A 15,079-nucleotide genomic window follows, 5' to 3' on the forward strand; every position below is an offset into this window, starting at 1 on the left:
ACAGAGCGTACAAAGCCCGAGGTCTGGGCCCCGATTCCCAAGTGCATCCTGCTCAAGCACCTGAATGTCCTGCTGGAGCTCCATTTCCAGAAGCACCCAGGGAGAGCCAACACAAGGGCACTTATAGAAAGAGCTTCCCAACAGGAGATCCCAGTACTAGACTAGTACTGTCTTTTCTTCACACAAGGCAGCACAGGGTAGACTCCACAACCTACTCTCTGACAAGCAGGAAGTGGCTTGAGAGAAGGACAGCTGCAGGCTGGGTAGACAGCAGGGCAGCAGCAGTTCACCAGTCAAGTTTCTTGTGAAGCTCAAATGTGTACGGTGTCAAGACAAACATCCAGAAAGAAGTATGAGATGAGGACATTTATTCCAAAAAATTAACACATTAAAAACAGTTAAACTTGTCCAAGCCAACTTCATAAATTCTTTAATCTTTTATTAAACAAAATGTACAACCCCAGACATCACACTATGGCGGTAATAACCTGGGTAAGGGAGAGGTAGAGGGGTTACATCTGTACTTGTGGAACACAAGAATTCTTCCAATCCCAGTTGCAGATCTGCTAGAGTTCACAACAGAAATGGCTGATTATTTAACATAAAATGTTACTGGACCACAATATATGAGCAAAGGCCATTTCAAAACTAAAAGTGACCTCAGAAACACAAACACTCTGGTACTGAGCCACGAATACGCCTTACCGATTTGTTGTCTTCCAAACCTGAGCCTGTCAGCTTTCTTTCGTTTACCAAGGCCATTTCCAAACAAGTCTGTAAGTGACCAGGACCATGAAGCAAAGGCAACAAGGTAAGGAAGGCTGGAGCTAATACGCCAGTAAGAGAGTTAAACAGCAAGCCCAAGAGCTGCTCACGTTGCATTTCTAACAAGGTAAGGCAGTCTCTTCCGAGTGAGTGGAAACCTAAGGGAGGAACAAGTCTTTCTTCACAAGTTTTCCATTTCAGCTAGCTTTTCTGGTTTCTCCCAGAGCGCCATCAACTGCCCAGAAAAGTGGGTAGGAATACACCACAGTAAATGAAGTCAGCTGTCTCCCTCCCCTCACACTCCTCACAGCCCGAATCAAAGCACACTTTGAGGTGAGCCAGAGAGACATCGGATTTTAATGACAAAGAGAAAAGATTTTGGCCAAAATTTTAAAAAATTAACAGAAAATATTTTTAACAGATATGTAGAGAAGTTAAGACCGATTTGTCTAATATTTGAAAGGGAAAGGAGTGGGGAAAACAGGCAATTTTCTTAGCTCCCATGAACATTTACTGTGAAGGTTCCAGATTGCCAACTAGTCCTGGATCAGCTGGGGTCCAATTTCTACAACCCAGTATGACTCATCCATTCAGGTAGTCCTGGCTGTTGTAGTCCTGAACACTTGCTCTTGTGTGGTCTGGGATGACATCAACTGCAGCTTCTTGTTCAGGCATTTCCTGAGGGTCTAGATTGCCTCTGACTACCTGATCCCTCGAAGGGGAGGCCGAGGGTGGAGTTCTCACCAAGTTCACAGCACTGCCAATGTCTGCACTTACTTGAGGAACTGCCTCTGAACCAGGTACATTCAGAACTCCAAGCGGTGGTGAGCCCATCTCCAAGGAATTACACGTAAGAAAGTCATCTGGCTCGGAGAGCGGAGAGCACAGTTTCTCTTTTGGAACTCCAGTCGTCCGTGTGACAAAATCAACAAGGTCTGGAAGGCAAGGAGATGGTCCAAGGCCTGAAGGACTGACTGTTGTGGATTCCATTCTGAGTAAATCTTTCGGTAATTGTGAAGTTTCTTTTACTTCCTCAGACAGCATTCCTCCAGCCAATAAGTCAAGAGCCTGGTGTGTTCTCTCACCTCCTAAGTCATGGTCAATGTTTTCTACAGGGTGTCCTGGTTCTAGACAGTTGGAGGTAATTCTTCCATTTCTGGGATTAGAAGAACTATGTTCACCCTCTGTTTCAAAATTAAGCACCAAAGTTTTGGGAGATTCTAGCGGAAACCCAGAAAAAGATGGTATTGGTTCAAAGTCAGTGGGGCCAGAAGGATTACACACTACAGATAGTACAGAATTTTCTTCACACATTTTCTGGGACGGGGCAGTTGGTGATCTATGTGCTCGTTCTACCTGAGCATTGCAGAAATCAGCACACACATCCCCCAGATTCCTCAGGGCAGCAAGCCCCTCTACCTTTAAGTGTGGAGCGTCCAAGTTTTCCAGGGCTTTGCTTTCTATTGTCACTGTTAGTTCGGGACAGGGGTCTTGTAGCTCCACAGCTTCCACCTCTAGCTTCTCTGGGCTCCTTCCTAGTTTCTCTGGGCTCTCCCAAGCCTCCGGTTTCTTTAAACACATATCTGATCTAGGTGGAGACAGCAGAAGTAACTCAGGTACACTTTTTGGACTCTGGAGCAACGATGGAAATGACTCTATCTTTGCCCTTTTGGAAGAGAGAGACTGACTCGATTCAATTCCCACTTGATTTGGGTTCTCATGGCCTGTCATCAGTCTCCTAGACCACTCTACCTCTTGGTCAGTTGTTGATAATTTGGGTTGTCCTATTTCTCCTTCCCATGTGTTTCTGTTGCCATGGTTCAAACTGGAGTCTTCTATGCTGTGGAGTCCAATGTTGGCTCCTGCTCCTTCTTCAACTGCTCCCTTTCCTTTTAGTTCAATATTTCTCTTCACTTCTCTTTCTCTACAGTCCTCAGACTGGTTCAACTCTTGGTTCTTGTTTTGGCTATCTACAAAGTTAGTTTCTACCAACTTCTGAGACCCCTTGGTATGACAGTGCGTATCTGACAGATGAGAAGCTGAGTCTGTACCAGATGTCCCTGGCTCTCCCAGGTCAAATTTGATTTTCCCCTCTGGAGGGCTATCCTCATCAGTGTTACTCTGGAAGGAAGCCGAAGTCCACATGGCTGAAGTCTCTGTCTTTGGGGTAACCATTTCATAAGGCCTATTTTGGTACAACCTTGTCAGAGGCTGTAGGAAGCTGTAGCTGCTGTCTCTACTTTGGGGATCTATATGCTCTACAACTGACCATTTCTCTACAGACACCAGACCTTTTGAAATGGGATCTTCCAGTTGGCTAATTACAGGAGCAGTGACCAAACCACTATCTTGAGGCAGGTCCTCTGGGGATTCACTACTGTGCAAAGTAGAAGTGGAAGAGAGATCTGAACTTTCAGTTCTGGCGAGGCTGCTACTTTCCCCGTTGGCCAATGGACTACTACTCAGCTTAGTCTCATGGGCTCCCTTCCCACCACTGCTGTAGAATATCCCATACAGGTCCTTAGCATTGGCTGTGGCTAAGCACAAGTTCCGCTTTTCTAATTTTTTAGCCTGCTCACTGAATACACTTGAGAGGGGTGGCGGAGGCCGCACTAACATAGAGATCAGGGTCTGGTCGCGGTCACTCTCACTCACCCCAGGAGCTGTCTCATCAGAAGGAATAGCGACGGGCTGTTCTGAGGCCGTGAAGGCTACAGGCAAAGCTGGGTTCAAAATCTTAGGACCTTGGAAGGCACCACTGAGAGTCTGAGATATAACTGAATCGGATTTCACTGGAGCTAAGACATTTGCTTGAGCAGGAGATGGGGCAGACGGAGGAGGTATAACCATCGGTGGTGGAGGTGGAGGTGGAGGTGGTGGTGGTGGAGGTGGTGGTGGCAGAGCCAACATTTGCTCAGGTACTTGGGATGGCTCATTCTTTTCAGCCAGTTCCACTTTTTCCTCTGGAGATCCTTTTAGAATCACCTCTTCCCCTCCAAAAGCTTTGGAGATGATATCTGGAGGCAAGAGTAGATCAGATGAAGACTCTTTAACCACCGGCAGAGGTCTGGCAGACGTCCCAGAGGACTTGATGGACAGAAAGGTGTTAAGAGGGGCAGGCTTGCTCACTGTGGCTGACCCCGATTTGCGGAGTACCGTGGATGGGATAGGCAGGTTGGGTCGGATCTTAGTCTGTGTTGAATTTGTAACAACAGGTGTCCAGGGGCTGGTATGCGCAACAACAGTTTTCCCAGAAAGCTTGATTTTGATGGGTTTTGCCTTTCCGGTCTCAGCTTTTCCATCGTCTTTGTCCTTACTGTTTTCCATAGTGTCTTCCTTAGGGGCACTTGGGGCCACTGGTGAACTTTTTTCCTCTTCTTTCTCTGGCTTCTTCCAACTGAACTTTCCAAAAGAAGATGCTACTGATGACTCCTTCTTTACCTCTTCTCTTCCTGGGAGTTTGAGGCTAGCGTTCCTTCTAACTTCACCCTTTTCAGGGGAGTTCCCACCCTCGGACAGCTGGTCCTCTAAGTCTGTGGAGGCCTTGTCCTCCTCTTCCTTTGGTTCTCTGACAACCTTTGCCTTTTTCTCTACCTTCTCCTCCTTTGGTTTCTCACTAAGTTTGCGCTTCAGCTCACTCTGCCGACGTCGCTCTGTCTCTAGGACCACGGCCAAGCCAGCCTGGCGGTCTAGATTTCTTCGTTCTTCATACAATGGGTTTTCTTCCACATAGTTCTGGAAAGAGAGAAGATGAAGGCTCAATCAACTATCAAGTTACTATAAGAGAGAAAGTCTTGGCCCTTGCCACTACTCCAACTCGTTTAAGAATAAATCATTGGAAAATCTTTTCAAGAACTACAGATAATCTGATTAACTTAGCATCTCTCACCAGGACCAAGAACTTCCTAGTGGTTAGATGGGATGTGAAATGTCAGCTGCTTTCTAACGCTAATATCTGACAAAGTCAAAGGAATTAAACAGAAAAGTGGGGAGCCCCACAAGGACTACACAGACCAACCTTGTATTTCTCATTGTGCTGGTGACCCTTCACATGTTGTTCTCCAGAAATTGGATCCCCCAAAAATTCCTCACAAAGTTGGCAGTAAAATCCAGTGATGGGAATCAGAAACTCAGAACCTGAAAGAAATAGAAAAGAGGAAGCAAGCCTTTTCCATTAAGAATGACAGCAACCAAAGGCAAATGCCATCACTCTTTTGCAGTAAGATGACTGTACCCACTCTGGAGTTAGAAGTGGCATGTAGATGACTCCTAAGGGCACACTCTTTCCAGCCTACGGCCTGAACTCCACAGCTAGTCTTTCTACCTCTTGGGTACACCCCTAGCCAGTTCCACTCCTTAAACTCTAACATGCACCAAGCATCTTAGAGGAGCTTTAAGAACCATGTTCTCAAATAGTTAACTCCCTCATTTGCATGAGGGGCTCTCACGTGGGTACCAAGTCCTCAGGAATCATCTCTAAACAGATGCAGTAAGCACACCGACTACTTATAAAGCAAAATTTCAAAGACATCTGACCTCTCAAACTTCTTAATAAAAACCACTTCAAAATCTTACAGATTTTAGATGAAAGGACAGGGAGGAAGGAAACCTACCTTTTGCAGGAACAGTTATCTTGTCAGTTCGCTTTCCAGTATCTTGCTTAGTCTCACTCTGGGTCTTTGAAGCCCAAGGTCTGTTGTAGGGATCCAGTGTCTATTTGCAAGAGGCAGAGGCGCTCACACAACAGCACTACAATCTCAATGACCCATTTTTCTCTCTTTTTCTTCCCCTAAATATCAGACCAGGGGACCAGTAGTCCTTAGCTACCCGCCCCCACCCACCAACTCTGCCAACTGTTTAAACGGAATCACCTGTGGAAAAGGTAAAAACGTGTTAGCTCAAGTACTAGAAACAGACAAATAAAAATTCAGGTACTCAAGGAATCAAAAGAGACAGAAGCCTCACTTACACTTGGACGGTGTTTAGTTATAGTAGGTCCCCTGAACTGAGCCCTGGGGAGAGTATCTCCTTTGTTCTTATCTCTTGGCTCTTCAGATTGGGGCTCCTGTCCATTTGAGAATGTTTCATTTTCCAGCTTTGTAATGCAGATGGATGCACAGCAGTTGGAGAGGAATGAGGGTGATAGCAGAAACAACAATGGTCAGGACACCTACCTGTGTGTGCTTCTTATTGTGCATATGTGTGAAGAAGTCAAACATGGTCCCACATATGGTGTTGCAGTCTTTGCACCAGTGATTGCCAGCATCATAATACTCATAACCAGCAACAGGCTGCTCAGACTGCTTAGAGGCCGGCTGGAGGCTTTCAGTAGAATTAGGGCTCTTAATATAGGACTTTTCATTTACTTTTGATTCCTAGAGAGAAAAACTTACACTTATAAATAATTCAAGGCAAACTAATAGATTTATCTACTCTTAAAACAGGTGGTTATAATTATAGGAAATATGACCATAGGAATTATGAATGACCATATGTCTAATGTCTAAAATAAAAAGCTATGTAAGATGGGGAGAATCTTAATAGAAAATGCATTCAAAGCTCAAGAAAATGATTTAGACTCTACAGTTCTTTCATATCAAGAACAAAACTACTGGGGCTGGAGAGATAGCTTTTAAGGGCACTGGATGCTCTTGTAGAGGACCAGGAATCAGTTCCAAGTACCCACATAATGGTTCACAACTAACTGCCTGAAACTCCAGTTCCAGGGGCTCGGACACCCTCTGCTGGCCTCTGAGGGCACTGCATGCATGAGGTACACATGCATACATGCAGGCATATTATTCATACACATATAGAATCTTTAAAAAACAAACCACATATACTTATATATCCTAAAGTTTCTCTAGAAGAATATCAAGATCATATGGGATAAGTGAGACGGCTCAGCAGGTAAAAGTTGAGTTTGATTTCCAGAACTCATATAGACCACTAGATTTGGTGTCATACATTTGTAATTCTAGCCCTCCTAGGGAGAGATGGAAAGAAGAAACAGGAGAGATGTCTGGAAGCTCATGGGCCAGACAGCCTGTAATTTGAAGCTCAGCAGAGACATCAAGAGAGACCCTGCCTCAAAAACAAAGTGGAAGGAGAGAAGTAACTCCTGACAGTTGTCTTCTTACCTCCTCACATGTGCTATCACACATACACCTAAATAAAATGTAATTATGTATGTATGTCCATCCATATGCATGTGTATACACACACACACACACACACACACACACACACACACACACACACACACTAGAGAGAGAGACTAGCCAAGACTGTAGAATGATCTGACTGCTGCTGTTGATGGGAACTAGAGAATAACAGTGGGAAGGAATCATCTCACTATGCCCTTTAGTAGATGTTCAATGTATTACCTGTAGAAACAAATATGCTAACTTAAAATCAAAATAACTAGAAAGAGATAAGGAAATGTGAAAGGCAGCTAGCAGGTTAATAATATGAAGAAAATAAGTCACAGGTCAAATCACTGTTCTTAGGTGTCCTGGTACATATGGAAAGCCAATGCTGCACACACATAAAGCAGACAGTAATGTCCACGGACTGACCTAAAGGGATCACATCAAATATTCCTAAACTGCCTAAAAGTCACCAACACAAGTTAACTTTAACAACTCTATTCAGAGTGTGAGTGTGAGTGTGTGTGTGTGTGTGTGTGTGTGTGTGTGTGTGTACATGTAAGTTCATGTATGCCAAGGCATGTGTTTGGAGATCAGAGAACAAAATGTGAAATCAGTTCTTGCCCTCTACTTTATTGAGGAAAGATATAAGAAAAATTTATTATTTTTATTATGTATACAGTGTTCTGCCTGCATGTATTCCTGCATGCCAGAATGGGCATCAGATCTCACTATAGATGGTTGTGAGCCATCATGTGATTGTTGGGAACTGAACCTGGTTCCTCCGGAGGAGTAGCCAGTGCTCTTAACCTCTCAGTCATCTTTCCAGCCCTGAGGAAAGAAACCTTTTGTTTCTGCGGCTATGATGTATATTCTAAGCTAGATGGCTGTGGTGATTTGAATAAAATTGGCCCCTACAGGCCCATAGGGAGTGGCACTATTAAGAGGTGTGGTCTTGTTGGAAGAAGTGTATCACTTCTTTGAGGTCTCAGAAGCTCAAGCCAGGTCTAGTGTGACATTTGGTTCCTGCTGCCTGCCATTCTGATCTGTAGGACTCTCAGCTACCTCTTCAGCACCATGTCTGCCTGTGTGCCACCAAGCTTCCCGCAATGACTATAATGGACTAAACCTCCGAAATTGTAAGCCAGCCTCAACTAAATATTTTCCTTTATAAGAGTTGCTGTGGTCATGGTATTTCTTCACAGCAATAAAACCCTAAGAATGAAGTTGGTACTAGGGACTGGGGTATTGCTATGATAGGCCAGACCACACTTTTGCTTGGAGAAATGTGGACTTTGGGTTAGGAAAGCAGTGTAATGCTCTAAGCGAGGGTTAATGGGCCATACTAAGAGGAGTGTGGAAGACAGTGGTACTGAGGTTGATTTGAACTGTGGGGGCCTGGCTCAAGAGGTTTCAGAGAACAAATAATCAGAGGAGAATATTAACATGTGGCCTAAAGATTGTTCTTAAGATTTTATGGTCAAGAATGTAGCTGCTTTTTGCCCTTGTCTGAAAAGTCTGCTTGAGGCTAAATTAACGAGTTTTGGATTAATGGCAGAGGAAATTTCAAAACAGCCTAGTATTGACTCTGTCATGTGGTTACTAGTCACTCTTATGAAGATCTATAATGAAACGAAGCAAGCTGAGTGAAGAAAAATACAAAATGTACAGTTTGAGGAGAAAGGGGCACCAGGAAGTGGAACGGAACTAAATCTTGTGTTCAAGGAGATAAAAACAGATTAAAGAAAAGCCTGATGTTACATTGAATAAAGGAAGCAGTGACTTCAAGGCAAGATCCCATCCAGCTAAGCTTCCAACTTGTAAAAAGGAATTTAAAAAAAGTTTAGGGCTGGATATGGTGGGAGCACACTTTTAATCCTAGCACTCCAGAGGCAGAGGCAGAGGCAGGTGGACCTGAGTTTGAGGCCAGCCTGGTCTACAGAGCAAGTTCCAGGACAGCCAGTAAAGGAAACCATCAAAAATAGAAAGCTGGTCAAGATGTAATTGAACAAGTGGATCTTGTTCCAGTCCCAGCAAACAGCAGAACCTGGAAGCTTTGGCCACATGGTTCTGGCTTTAGAGTCAAGGATAGAAGAAAAGGGGCTAAGGAAAACTGCTGAGGCCAGGCATATATCAGGGGTGTCCTTGCATGGAGGCCTAAAGAAGCCATTGTGTGAAACTGTGAAGGTGAAACCTGGATTGCCTTAGAGACCCCAAGATATTAGAGATGCCAGAGCTGTGGGATACCTGCCGAGGAGAACTGCTAACAGGGAGTGGAACCAGCCCAAGAGAGAGACGTGTGTTGCAGTCAACAAAAACTAAAAGGTGTTGGAAATCTGAAGAGAGCTTTGACATCATACATGGAGCTGTAGAGTTTGCCCAGCTGGCTTTTGGTCTTGCTTTGGCCCAGTATTTCTTTACTATGCTCCCTTCTGGAATGGTAATGTATATCCTGTGCCATTATATGTTGAAAGTATGTGATCTGCTTTTTCATTTTGATTTTACAGGGGTTACAATTAAGAGACTGCATGAATCTCAGAATTTTTAAACAAGTTTGAGACTGTTATAGACTATGGGGACCTTTGAAGTTGGACTAAATACATTTTGCATTATGATATGGCTACAAGTCTATGAGGGCTAGGGAGTAGAATGTGGTGGTTTGACTAAAAGTGTCCCCCACAGGACCACAGGGAGTGGCACTATTAGGAGGTGTGGTCTTGTTGGAGTAGGTGTCGTCTTGTTGGAGGAGGTGTGTCACTGAGGGGTGGACTTTGAGGTCTCAGAAGCTCAAGTTAGATCTAGTGACATTCACTTCCAGCTGCCTGTCGATTGGATGTAGAACTCTCAGTTACTTCTCCAGCACCATGTCTGCCTGTGTGCCGCCATGTTTCCCACCATGATGATAATGGACTAAATCTCTGAACCTGTAAGCCGCCACCTCAATTAAATGTTTTCCTTTATAAGCGTTGGTCAATGGTGTCTCTTCACAGCAACAGAAACCCTAAGTCAGTAACCCTTGAGCTTCTGGCTCATTCTTCTGTTTCTACTGGCCATCTCATCTTAGAAGTGCTGGATTTATAGATAAAATGACATTGAATCCCACTTTTTACAGGTTCTGAGAATTACTCAAGTTATCCAGCTTGTATAGTTAAGTGCTTCTACCTGCTGAACAAGCTACCCAGCTAGAATTCTCTTTTAAAATATAAGTCCCCAAGAGCTATCAATAACAAATACTTTTATTTATATGAATTCATCACTAGGCTGGAAAAAGGCACTTAGGAAATAAGAATCTTGGTTAGATGAATTATAGTGAACAAGAAAGAAGAGCAACATGATGAGGCCAAGAAGCAGGTAAGGGAGTATAACAATCACAAGCTTTGTGTGACCAGAGGATTGAAAATGTGGTAGCACTTAGTGTGGTGGTACATGTCTTTAATCCCAGCACTCTAGAGTTAAAGGGGATGTCTGTCAGTTCAGGGCTAGCATGGTCTACATAGTGAGCTTCAGGCCAGCCAAGGCCACATAGGAAGACCTTGTTTCAAAAACATATTTGTGCCAGGTGGTGGTGGCACACACTTTTAATCCCAGCACTCGGGAGGCAGAGCCAGGTAGATCCCTGTGAGTTCGAGGCCAGCCTGGTCTACAGAGCATGTTCCAGGACAGGCACCAAAACTACAGAGAAAGCCTGTCTCAAAAACAAAACAAACAAAACATATTTGTAAGCCTCTGTAGCAGTCCCTAGGCGGAAAAACAACAACAGAAAAGTAGCATCATTACCTTGTTGGTAGAAGAAGAGTTTAAGGGTGACAACTCTTTCTCTGGGCTCTTAGATTTTTCTCCTTTTTCAGGCTTCTCTGTAGACTCTTTACTGTCATTTGAAGATTTCAGGGGTTTATCAAAGATGTCAATTCCCAAGATCTGTGCCACTTTGTCCAGTTCAGATTGCTTCTTTTCTGCTTCTTCTGACTCTTTATGTAGCTCTGCAATGTCCTTCACAATGCTATCCTGAAGTCGACTCACCTCCATCAGAAGTGGGTCTTTGTGACCATCCTTCTCCCTTCGTTTCTTGCGCAACATCTCCCCTGCAGGGTCAAAAGTTTACCAAAAGAAATCCAAGGGAGATAAACTAAGAGAATTCATTTTTTAAATTTGTAAGTAGCAGCCTACAGAGCTTTATGACTACAAAATCATTTTCCACCAAAAAACAAAGCAAGTAAGATTCTGTTTCCATATGGGGTTGAAGGACAAGTGATGATATTCTCTTTTGTTAATGGATAATGAGCGAAGGCTCTACAGACAGGACTTCAGGAGCTCCATCAACTCTCCAAGTGATATATGCAGGTTTGTATGTATGTGTCTCCTGAAAAGATTATGTGACTCTATCTGATTTAAGAACACTTTGCCAATTTCTAAGCTGGTTTATGCCTAATGTTATCTCTTGCTCCAAACTGCAGGTCTTCATGGGTCAATCCTTACAGGACAAAATAACTAAGTTCTTCATTTTAAACATTACAAATTCAGACAGAAACAATTATCTTTTTCTGTTCTCTTCTCTTTCATACTATTATCTAGTTGCAGTATTTAGAAGCATTGTTTTTTTTTTCCCTCATGCACATGAATTTTTAAAAGCACAAATGAAGAAATGGAAGGCACAACAGTGCATATCTGGAATCCCACCACTTTGAAGGTAGAGACAGGAGGATCAGGAGTTCAAGGTCTTCCTGAGCCACACAGTGAGTGTGAGGCTAGTGTGGGCTACAAAAAATACAAACAAAACAAAACAAAAACAAAAACAAAACAAAAATAAGAGGAGGAGAGGGAAATAGAATAAAAAAATAGAACATCACAGAACATTTTGGGCTAAAAAGAAAGCTCTTAAAGTGATGAGAAGATACCAAAAGGAAACTATAATCAACTCAAAGTGGCCCCCCCTAGCTAAACTTGGAAAAATTTGAGCATGAAATAAATAATGACAATGACAGATGATAACCTACTATCACTAATGAATATACAACATACACTCATACAACGACTAAACAGATTGGAGTAGGGTTAGAAGTTCCTCCTGAAAACAGAAACCACACTACATAGAAGGAATAATAAAATTAGAAAAATCATTATCTAGCAACCATCAAAACATGTTTTAGCAAAACAAATCAAAACATGATTTAGCAAAACATCAAAACAAAAAATGTTTCTCAGAAACATTAATTAAAACTGGTGGGAAGAAGCGTCAAGAGTGATTTTTACTATCGTCTCAAAGATTCTCCGAAAGACATTCGCAATGTGAACTTGACATCATCACAGTCTTGCCAAAACCTATAAGCTAAACTTAATTATAAAAAAAATCAGATAAACTAAAATGAAGACATGACCTTTTTTCTAAAATATCAAATTATGACTGGATTGGCTCAGGAACTATTACTAAAAAGCAAAAGATTAAAAGACTGACAACTGAATGTGATAATCTATTTCTTTTTCTATAAAGGACAATTATAAAACAACTGGTAAAACATGTGAGATTGGTAGACTAGATATTACAATTCATTTCCTAATTTTAAAAATCTTTTGCATGTGTGTGTGTGTGTGTGTGTGTGTGTGTGTGTGTGACTCTCTGTGTGCACATGTTCACATGTATGAATACAGGCATACACATCCTACTGGAGGTCAAAGGGCAACCTTGGGTATCTGTCCTCACCTTCCATCTCGCCAGACAGGATTTCATCTGCTGCTGCAGACACCAGGCTTCTGGGGAGTCTCTGTTTACCTCCCATCTTGCCATAGAAATGCTGGGATTGTAGATGCATGCTACTGTAGCTAACTGTCTGTGGGTTCTGAGAGTCTAATGCAGGGCCTCGTGCTGGCACGGCCAATCCTTTACCCCTAAGCCATCATCCTACCCTAATTCTCCTAATGCTCATTAGTGTACTCTGCACTTGTGCACTTGAATTCTTGTTAGGAAATTCTTCCTGAAGGTTCTCAAAGGTATCACATCCACAATTCACTCTGAAAGAGTTCAGGGAAAATTACACACTCAGTGCCAAGCATGGTGGCGCACGCCTTTAACCCCAGCACTTGGGAGGCAGAGGCAGGTGGATCTGAGTTCGAGGCCAGCCTGGGTTACAGAGTGAGTTCCAGGACAGCCACAGCTACACAGAGAAACTCTGTCTTGAAAAATAAAAACAACACAAATTGACACTCAAATACAAAAAGAGGAAGAGAGAGGGGGTAGGAAGAGAGAGAGAGAACGAGAGCAGAACTGTTAACAACTGGAGAAATGAGGACTATCTGAGGATTCTTTGCATGGCCACTACCACTTTTCTCCAGGTTCCTGCCCCACTGTTCTCGCTGGCCCCATCTGAGCACCAGCACCTCCACACTGGGTTCCTACTCAGTTACTATCTACACAACAAGGCAGGCAGACAAAGGAGTTGGCTGATACCTTGTTGTTTATGAAGCCGCTCCAGCTCAGTCCTGAGAGAAAACAGTTTCTTCTGCCTGGCTTCCTGGTCAGTCTTCAATTTTTCCCGTTCTTCAATAACCTAGAGAGTACAAAATGGTTATCATCTGAAGTTCCCAAAAGAGGTCAGGAGGGTGTGTGTGAGGAGAGCTGCACCTGTGATAAAAGATTCTATATGGTGATATGACTGAACTTCAAGATTATGGGGAGCTAAAATGTTGAAGACCAGAGCCAAACTATTTTGAGCTATTTTCACTCCCTTTAAAATCATCCATAGCCCACGCCTGTGGACCGTCTGATCTCACATCCTTGTGATTCCCAAAATCACACGTCGTCTTCTTAGCAGACCGCAGCTTCTATCAACTCAAAAGCTAACAACAGCACTGACCCCCACATGAACGCACAGCACTTTCCCTCCTTTGCTGTGCCTCCTACCAATGGAGTCTGTAAATATTTTCATAACTCATTTTGTTCTCTAACTGACAAAAATCTCACATAACTTAGCAGGGCGGTGGTAGCGCACATCTTTAGTCCCAGCACTCAGGGGACAGAGGCAGGTGGATCTCTGAAGAGTACAAGGACAGCCTGGTCTACAGAGTGAGTTCCAGGACAGCCAGGACTAGAGACCCTGTTTCAAAACAACAACAACAAACAAAGCAACAACAAGCAAATCAAAGAGAAAAACAACAATAACAAAAACCTCACGTAACTATAGCCATAGTGAAACATGGTATTTGTGTTCCTGGGCCACAGACACTTACATTTGGCTCCAGAATACTTTTTTTTTTCAAGACAAGAGTTTCTCTCTGAATCCAGGGGTAACATGAAGGAATGAAATGTGGTTAAGACTAGCTGTATTACACATTTCATGTTATTTAAGCTTTACATTTTCTCTATTTTACATTAGGAAAAGTAAGGTCATATAGGATTCAGTATCTCAGGGTTAGAAATGCTCAGCAGCTAAGAGCAGTATTGATCTTGTAGAGGATCTGAGTTCAGTTCCCAATACCCATATCAGATAGCTCACAACTGCCTGTAACTCTTAGTTCCAGGGCATCCCACATCCTCTTATGGACTCCTTGGGTACCTGCACTCACATGTGCACAAGTCCATATACAGGTTTTATATATATATATATATATATATATATATATATATATATATATATATATATAATTCAAAATAAATCTTAGAGCTGGAGAGGTAGCTCAGTGGTTAAGAACATTGCTGCTCTTTTAGAAAATCTGGGTCCTATATATTTCCTGCACCTACACCGTGGCTCACAACTCCCTGTAACTCTGCAGTCTCAGGAGATCTGAAGCCCTCTTCTGGTCTCTAAAACACCAGGCACGTATATATAGCGCATAGACACACATGCAGACAAAACATTCATTCACATAAACTAAATAAATTCTTAAATTAAAAAATAAAAAGAATAAAAATTAAAAAAAAAAAAAAGAAAAAGAAAAACAACTCACCAGATGGTGGCAGCACATGCCTTTAATCCCAGCACTCAGGTGGATCTCTGTGAGTTCAAGGCCAGCCTGGTCTACAAAGCGAGTTCCAGGACAGCCAGGGTTACACAGAGAAACCGTCTCAGAAAAACAAAAAATAAACAACAACAACAAACCAAACCAAACAAATAAACAAACAAACCTCACCCAGGTCACAAAGTCAAAGTTAAAATACAGATACAGATTGGGCA

The 15,079-nt window shown here is 42.9% G+C and overlaps 1 protein-coding gene across 2 annotated transcripts in view; it reads right to left on the reverse strand.

The window, feature by feature from the left end:
* Znf318 (zinc finger protein 318) overlaps positions 1-15,079 on the reverse strand; it is a 37,693-nt gene that overhangs the window by 5,253 nt on the left and 17,361 nt on the right. Inside the window, exons 5-10 of one of the 2 annotated variants that reach the window (XM_028887141.2) lie at positions 13,357-13,456; positions 10,692-10,996; positions 5,940-6,140; positions 5,379-5,478; positions 4,784-4,902; positions 352-4,500 (exon numbers count right to left, since the gene is read on the reverse strand). In XM_028887141.2, coding sequence (XP_028742974.1) covers positions 1,348-4,500; positions 4,784-4,902; positions 5,379-5,478; positions 5,940-6,140; positions 10,692-10,996; positions 13,357-13,456 — 3,978 coding nt within the window. In that variant the 3' untranslated portion in view covers positions 352-1,347. Of the gene's footprint in view, positions 1-351; positions 4,501-4,783; positions 4,903-5,378; positions 5,479-5,939; positions 6,141-10,691; positions 10,997-13,356; positions 13,457-15,079 lie in introns of those variants that run through there. The other variant, XM_028887142.2, reaches the window with a different exon arrangement.

The sequence above is a fragment of the Peromyscus leucopus genome, chromosome 16_21, assembly GCF_004664715.2.
Source record: "Peromyscus leucopus breed LL Stock chromosome 16_21, UCI_PerLeu_2.1, whole genome shotgun sequence".
Taxonomy (NCBI): Eukaryota; Metazoa; Chordata; class Mammalia; order Rodentia; family Cricetidae; genus Peromyscus; species Peromyscus leucopus.